Source organism: Sarcophilus harrisii, chromosome 2 (genome assembly GCF_902635505.1).
Source record: "Sarcophilus harrisii chromosome 2, mSarHar1.11, whole genome shotgun sequence".
NCBI classification, from domain to species: domain Eukaryota; kingdom Metazoa; phylum Chordata; class Mammalia; order Dasyuromorphia; family Dasyuridae; genus Sarcophilus; species Sarcophilus harrisii.
Window position 1 is genome coordinate 139,897,773 of NC_045427.1, and position 8,822 is coordinate 139,906,594.

The 8,822-nt window shown below is 38.4% G+C and overlaps 1 protein-coding gene across 2 annotated transcripts in view; it reads left to right on the forward strand.

Moving 5' to 3' along the window:
• Window positions 1-1,674, forward strand: part of LOC100925055 (serine/threonine-protein kinase 10) — a 63,825-nt gene extending 62,151 nt beyond the window's left edge. For both annotated transcript variants that reach the window (XM_031950948.1, XM_031950949.1), the window contains 2 exons: window positions 212-325; window positions 1,015-1,674. In XM_031950948.1, the coding sequence (XP_031806808.1) occupies window positions 212-325; window positions 1,015-1,128 (228 nt within the window). In that variant the 3' untranslated portion in view covers window positions 1,129-1,674. The remainder of the gene's footprint in view (window positions 1-211; window positions 326-1,014) is intronic.
• The last annotated feature ends 7,148 nt before the right edge of the window (window positions 1,675-8,822 follow it).

The window sequence follows — 8,822 nt, forward strand, 5'->3', positions numbered from 1 at the left end:
GTATATGAAAACTTTTAAGGGCTGTATAAATTGGAGCATCAATTATTATTTGCAGCCCATCCTTAAGAAAGGTGAATCCCATCTCTGGGTGGGAGGTCAATAAGTGGAAACTTGGTCGGGGCATATATGCTATGATGAATATAGATGAGTAATGGCCAGTGAAGTTCCAAGCAGAGACCTCACCAGCTTGCCTTTTTACCTCTCTATATAGAATGAAAAAATTCAGCGCCTGGTAGCACAGGAAAAGAAGAAGCTAATGACTCTGGATGATGAACACACCATGGAGCTACATGAATGGCAGGAGAGGCTAGCTGCCCGAAAAGAGGTATGGTGTATGAGACTGATGGAAGAAGAAGCTCGGGGAAACGTGAAAAGTTCTGTTATTGTCCAGGCTTAGACATGAAGAGATGATTTGGAAATTGTGGTTCACAGCAGGCACTCCATCAATGCTTGCTGAGGGGAGTGATAATGTCCAACTGGATCCAAGGCAAGTCCTTGTCAGAATTTTTCAGACTCTAAGAGGCGGAGATAGAAAGGGAGAGCATTTGAGACACAAGGGATAGTACAAAGGCGTGGAAATGGAAGACAGAATATCATTTGTGTGTTTTTCTGGATGTACCATCAAAAGCAGGGTGAGGAGTAATTTATAACAAAACTAGAAAGGAAAATTGGAGCCAGATTATGAAGGGCTCTAACGGTTAAACAAAAGAGTTTGTGTGATTCTGGAGGTAACAAGAGCCACTGAAGTTTATTTAGCAGGGAAGCCACAAGCTCAGACTTTGTGCTTTAGGAAACTCAGTTTGGATGGAATATAGATTCTGTGAGAGGGCACGAATGTGAATGAGAATAGACAGGTAGGGAGGGACTGGAAGATAGGTACTAGGGAGTTTGTACTTCATTGGATAATCAGTGCAGAATTTTGAATAGGGAGCTATGCATTAGGAAGACTAACCAGGCAGATCAAAAGAAAGGAATGAACTATGTATGTGTGGCTTCCTTCTTTCTATGCTTCAGATGCTGGAGGAAGAGCTGTCTAGAGCCCAGCTTCGTTTCCCAGGGCCCCGTCGAGGGAGTGAGCCAGCAAGAAGACTTCAACGGCTCTTCCCTGTGTTCCATTTCCCTACATGATCCCCTGTGAGAGCTAGCCCACACCTTCTTTCACCTCTGAGAGCTAGCCCACACATTCTTTCATCTGTGAAAGCTAACCTACATCTTTCATGAGTACTTTTTTGGGAACTTCTTCAAAAGTGGGAATACACTATACCTTAAGGAAAAGAAAAAGATCTATTTGTAATGAAATATTTTTAATAATGAAAAACTGGAAAGAACCATCCCCCCAGTCATGGAATGGTTGAATAAATTGTGGTTTATGAATAAAATGGACTATTACTGAATCCACAGCCGTAATTAGAGTGGGGCCATCAGAATATTACTCCAAGGTGTTAACATCCAGTTGGATTTTTTATTCCCCACATTGATGGTCTGGTCTATCCTGGTATTTCACAGTCCTCTGCTGGTGTGTGGTACATGGTGCAACTCCATTCTCTTCTGCATAGCACAATACTTCTACAAAGAATATGAATATGAAAAAAAATGTGAATAAAGTGATTCAGAGTAAAAAAAAAAATTAACCAAAAGAACAATCTATATACTGAGTACAATAATATACATAATAATATATACAAATATAGAAAATGTACCATCAATCAGGAGAAAGAAGAGAATTGTACACAGAAAAGACAAATTTGACATGACTTAAATTTATATATTTTGTTACAGTATAAACAATGTAAACTGATTTTGTGTAAATTGTTTTGCTTTTATTCATGTGCTTTAAGGTTTCAAGTTTATAACAAAAATATTATAATATTGTTATAATAACATCTTATAGTAAAAAATATTTTTTTTTTTTTAAAAGAGTGAAGGTCATCGCTCCAGGTGTTATCTTAACAATCTGGTTTGGGGAAATATGCCATTTAAGGACAAATCAAATCCTGCTCATAAATAACTCGATGTGCTTCTGAAGATCTTCCTGCAGAGGGAGATAGAAAGCAGGTTTGTGGCCCCAAACCAGTCTCCATCTAGCAGTACTCTAGGCTCAGTCCATCAGAGGGTTACTTAGAGAAACTAGGTTGTTAGGACAAAAAGTGTTCACAAGAGCCCCTTTTCCTCCCCCTTTCTTTCTAAAGGTGCTCTTATTTAAGGAGGATGTAAAGTATTATCTGCTTTGGATGTACCCAGAGCTCAAATCCCCAACAAGGCATATGACTTTGAATTATAGAGTATTAGATTCATCAAATGAGGCATCATCCTTACCTCTAAGAAAGTATAATAGTTTTGGAATCTAAATCCTGGGTTCAAATCCTTATTCTATTTTTTTATTGTATCATTTTAGGAAATTCTTTCAATGTTTCAGGGGAACTAGACAATGCAGCGGACTCAGTACTGGGACTAGAATCAGGAAGACTCAAATTTACTAGCCTCAGACATTTACTAGCTATATGACTCTGGGCAAGTTACTTAACCCTGTTTGCCTCAGTTTCCTTATCTGTAAAATTCCAAGAAGACCCCAAGAAGGGTGAATGTGTGTGCATATTTATATGTGTGTGGAGGGCATTTATATCTATATATCTATACATAGTATGCTTAACAGTAGCCTGCTTGGGAGAGATGGGGGAATGAAAGGGGAAAAAATAATAAAGTAAAAAGTGCTTAGCAGAGAACACAAGGAAACAAAGAAAAGATGGACAGTCGGAATATAATTTCTCCTATTATTATTATATATATTTTCTTGAAATAGAAATGTATTATTATATATTTTGAATCCTCCCTGATATTCTGTTGGGCACATGACAATGTTGCAGTTTCTCTTGTTTTTTTATTTTCCTTTTCTGTCTTTTTTCTATTCTGTTTTTTCTTATTTTATATTTAGTTCAATCAATTTAAAATAAATAAGAAAGATTAAAAAGATTTTAAAAAAAAAAACCCCAAGACTTGGACACAACTGCTATGACTTAACAACAATTGTTTTAGAGCTTCAGTTTTTCAGCCTATAAAAAAGGGAGATTAGACAAGATGAAATCTTCCAGATCTAAAAGCCTATGAACTTGTTAGACTAACCAAGTCAGTTTATAGTAGAAAATGAGGGGGAGAGCTAATTTGTTCAAGATTGCCTTACAAATATATAGCAGAGAGCTCACTCAGTTCTCATATCTGATCTATAGTCCGTAATTTAGGAAAGACATTGGTAAAGTTAAAAATGAGTGCCCAAAAGGGGAGGACCATGCTGGTGAAAGCCCTCTATTTCATGTTCTATGACTATAGGTTGAAAGAAATGGGGATTTTTAGTCTGAAGAAGTGAAGACTTAGGGAGGGAGTGGGGCAGAGGACATCTAGCTGCCTTTGAGTATATGAAAAGCAATCGTGTATAAGAGGACAGTGAATGGCACAATTGGAGGAAAAGTAGCATGACTGCAGTTATGACAGAAGGTCAACTTGAAATATTTCCATTGCTTTGAGTTGTTTGTTTCTCTAAGGATTTGTTCATTGAAAGAAAATGAGTATATGCAGAAAAAGTTGTTTGTATTTTAAGACCACAATAACATTGTACCAAAGGCTGGAGTTCTTGTAGGAAACACAAAAATTCTCATCTTTCAGTCCTGAGTCTCCTATTCTCTTGCTCAGACCTTTTCTGGAGAACTCTAGCATAAGGTACTTAGCACAGGGCCGTTAACATAGAGGGCATTTCCTCTCTGCTGACCTGAATTAATTTAGTTGAATATATTTCCCAAACATCCCAAACCACAGATCCTACCTAGCTTCTACATTTTCTGTATGATCATTGGCAAGTTACAACCTCTCAGTCTCAATTTCCTCATCTGCAAGATGGGAATAAATTCTTTATAGATTTTAGAGGACTACGGAAATGTGAGTTGTCAATCCATTAAAGCAGAACAATAATGCCACGTGGTTGCCAAACCTATAAATTCCAGAATTGCACCAATTATGTCACTGCCCTGAATGTTCCATTAAAAAGAAAAACACTGTGTGCCCTGTAAGTCTTATCACAAGCTGAAAAGTTTGAGGCTCTGACAGGGGTTATCATTCCTACATCTCCTGGCTTGGCTCAGTTTCCTTCCTAGAAACAAAACAAGCTTGTTTAGCAGAGTTCTGGCTGGCGGTTCTCTGTCTAATTGCACAAAGGGGAAAAATGTTATTTGGAGCTATAGTCCTCCTCCTCCATCACTCAGGGCCAGGATTGAATCTTCATCCTGGAAACCTCCAAGCAAGACACTTAATCCCAGTGTCAAAAATATACCTTTCTAAGAGAGGAGATCTTACAAGACAGAATGAATCAATCTGACAATTTTGGAGGGTGGAAATAAACATTTTCTGATACTGCCAAGCTATAGAGCAGTGGTATCCAAATCAAATAGAAAGAAACAGTTCTTTTTGGATCCCTTTTTGCCATATATTCACTCAGTTTTATAATGTAATGTTTATTCTTTATTGTATTTTTATTTATTTTGTTAAATATTTCCCAGTTACATTTTAATCTGGCTCCTGAGGTGCTTGGAAGTTTGTGGGACTTAGTGTTTGGCATTCCTACAGTAGAATACAAAATCATTTACTCTGTTTCCATGATCAGATGCTATTTGACCTTGTCCCCTGTACCGGATCCTCAGCTGTAGGAAAACAGAGGACTCTTGTGATCCATGTTACAAAGTAGGCTAATGTCTAGAGGGCATTTCAGAGCCACAAACTCCCAGAATCTCAGAGCCAGAAGGGACCCCAGTGGCCTTCAAGTTCAAGGCACGTGAACTCTTAGAATCTTCTTTACAAGATACTAGATAGGTAGTCCAATAGTCTTTGCTGGAAGACCTCCAATGACAGGGAACTCACTACCTACCAGGGGAGTTGATAATCCACTTTGGTAATTTCGTTAGCTAAGAAAATTTTCCTTTTATTGTTCACCCTCTTTTCTCTAAGTTCTCCCAGTTCTCCTCCTACTTGTCCAACTGCTTCTCAGTCTCCTTGGCTGGATCTTCATCTAAGTCGAATCAGGGATGTCTCCCAAAATTTTGTCCTGAGTCCTCTTTCCAATTCCCTTTATTTTACCTCACCTCATGATCTCATCAGTTTCCAGGTATTCAATTATCATCTTCATGCTCACAATTCCCAGATTTACATGTTGTTTTCAGTCTTTTTTCAATCATGTTCAACTCTTTGTGACCTTATTTGGGGTTTTCTTGGCAAAGACACTGGAATGGTTTGTCATTTTCTTTTCCAGTTCATTTTACAGAGGAGGAAACTGAGGCAAATAGAGGTAACTGTCTTGCCTACAGTTAGTAAGTTCTTATTTGAACTCACAAAGATGAGCCTTCCAGTCTCCAGACCTAGCATTCTACCCACTGAGACACCTAGCTGCCTTGGCTCCAGATGTATGCATGCAGTTCTAATCTCTCTGCTGTGCTACAATCATGAATTTCCAGCTACCTCTTAGATACTTCAAACCTAATATCCTATTGGCATCTCAATCTCAACTTGGGCAAAGCAGAATTCATGTTTCCTCCAAGCTTTCCTGTTACTGTCAAGGGCAGTAATCATTATCCATCATCCCCATCACCCAAGCCCATTTACAACTTTAGTATCATCCTTGATCCCTCCCTCTCTCACCAAATATATTCAATCCTTTGCCAACCTTGCCTTTTCTGTCTTTACAACATTTATTAGCCCCCTTCTCTCCCACACTGCCATATCTCTAATGGGTCTCCCTGTTTTACCTCTCTTCTCAATCCAATCCACCTTCTATTTAGCTTCCAGGGTGATTTTTCTAAATAAAGTGTATGTCTGACCATGTCTGCCCAATCTGTTCAAGGAATTCTAGTAACTCCCTATCACCTCCAGGATAAAATATGAAGTCTTTATAGCTCTTTATAACTGGGACTCTTTCTATCTTTCCAACCTCTTAAAATCTTAGCTCTTTTCATATATTCTGTGATCCAGCAACACTGGCCTATTTGTAGTTCCTGAGCACAACACTATCTATCTCCATAAAAAAAGCCCTTATTGTCCCCCATATCTGGCATGCAGGGAGCCTTCCTGGGTTCTCCAGACCCCTTCCCATCCCAATCTCCAAGCTACTACTCCACTTTCATACTCACCTTCACCTATTCTGTCAATATCCTATACTTAGATATTTATATGGTATCTCCTCCATTAGAAAAAGGGCTCCTTACTATGCTCAAAGGGCTATCAAACTGTGAATACCCCTTGATCCAGCAGTGTTTCTACTAGGCCTGTATACCAAAGAGATCTTAAAGGAGGGAAAAGGACCCACATGTGCAAAAATATTTGTGGCAGCCCTCTTTGTAGTGGAAAGGAACTGAAAACTGAGTGGGTGCCCATCAGTTGGAGAATGATTGGGTAAATTGTGGTATATGAATGTTATGGAATATTATTGTTCTGTAAGAAACAATCAATAAGATTTTAGAGAGGCCTGGAGAGACTTATACGAACTGATGCTGAGTGAAATGAGCAGAACCAGGAGATCACTGTACACAACAGCAAGACTATACAATGATCAATTCTGTGGCCATGGCTCTTTCCAACAATGAGATGATTCAAATCAGTTCCAATAATCTAGTAATGAAGAGAGCCATCTACACCCAGAGAGAGGAATATGGGACTAAATGTGGATCACAATGTAGTATCTTCACTCTTTCTGTTGTTGTTTGCTTGTTTGTCTTCTTTCTCAGATTTTTTTTCTTCTTGATCTGATTTTTCTTGTGCAGCAATATAACTGTATAAATATGTGTACATATATTGAATTTAACATCTATTTTAACATATCTAACATATATAGGATTACCTGCCATCTAGAGGAGGGAGTGAAGGGAAGAAAGGGAAAATTTGGAACACAAGGTTTTGCAAGGGTCAATGCTGAACAATTACCCATGCATATTTTGTTGTTGTTTTGGTTTTGGTTTTGCTGAGGCGATTGGGGTTAAGTGACTTGCCCAGGGTCACACAGCTAGGAAGTGTGAAGTGTCTGAGGTCAAATTTGAACTCGAGTCCTCCTGACTTCAGGGCTGGTGCTCTATCCACTGTGCCACCTAGCTGCACCCCCATGTATATGTTTTGTAAATGAAAAGCTTTTTAAAAATTGACTTTTTTCACTGAGGAAAAAAAAGAAATGTGCTTCTTGAAGGTATATTACATGCAGCTGCCATACCCCACTAAAAGCATCTTAGCAGAGTTGCTAACGAACAGATCTCAAACCTGTTGATGAGTTAGGGAGTTGTCTACCCCAAGCATGTGAAGACTTTTCTTGGAAGAAGTTTCTTGGATGGATAAGACCAATTTGTTCCAATGGTTGAAGCAGCCATTGAGTAGCACTTAGAGCTTGGTCAAACAATGAAGATGCTAAGGTCATCCATTGCATCCTCAGCAATCGCCAGTCATCTTGACTTTTGTCTTGTCACTGGTGTGGGATGACTCTGGAAGAGAATGTGAGGCTGACAACTTTGTGCAACTCTGCCTCATTTAAATTCAATTCACTTGAGAGCAAGATATCACCCCACAATGAATTGCCATTGGTCCTCTTCAAAAATGAAGGATGGACAACAATATATGCTCCTTGAGAGCCAGAGCTGGCTTTTGCTTTCTTTTGTAGCCCCAGCTCTTAGCTGAGTGCCAAGATATAGAAGATGCTTAATAAATGCCCTTTGACTGATTGATTTTCATTAAGCTGAAATCTGCACTCATTGTTTCTACTTTTATCATCTTCAGCCAAATAGAACAAGTGTGAGTCATCCATCAGATGATAATGATTTTCAAATATTATAAAAGCTATCATGTCTCTCCAAAAGCTTTTCTACTCCAGGCTGAGTGTCACTAGTACAGTCTAACAGAAAATACTTTGGGCATGAATTTAAGGTCTTTCACTATCCTGGTAACCTTGCTCTGGACAATTCTGACCTTTCCTATATCCTTCCTAATGTGGTACCCAGAACTGAACATCACACTTATTAGAATCTTACCAGGGAAAATTACAGAGGGACGATTTCCCCAGTGCTGTACAACATGCTTTTCAGTGCTACCTCTGATCAAATCAACTACTTTGGCTGCCATGTTAAACTTGTGGTTCCCTGAAATCCCCATTGATGGGGGATTGATGTGGGGATTAGACATTAAAGTATTTGGATCCTATTTCCATTCAATTAAGGTAGCAGAGTAATTTGGTAACAATCATTTGACTCTTCTGGATTAGCAAAAGGAAAATGATACTGACTTCTTAACTTCTTTAGCAGTCACAAAAGCAAAGCAAATGAATGAAATTATGCCATCAAATCTTGGCATTCCTTGAAGAAATCACTATTTAAAATTTTTTTTTTCTGCTTTTTCAAAGTACCTTCACACCCATGCCTTATCCACACAATAGCCTTGAGAGGCATTATTATTCTCTTTTGATAGATGAGGAAATCAAAACTTAGAACAATTAAGTTACTTCCCTAATGTTATGCAGCCAACTAATAATTGCTTACATTTTTTATAACCTGGAAAAGGAAATGGCAAAGTACTCTAGCACTTGACAAATCAAGAAAACCCTAAAAGGGGTCACGAAGAGCCAATCACAACTGAAAACTAGTATACAACAAGCAACAAAATATTTTTATGGTGCTTGAAGGTTTATAAAATGTTTACCTCACAGGAGGCTACAAAAAAAAAAATAATGGATTTAACACAAAAACCTGAGTTCAAATCCTGACTCTTCCATGTGATAACTTTTTAAGATTCCTTCTGGCTTTAAATCCTAGGAT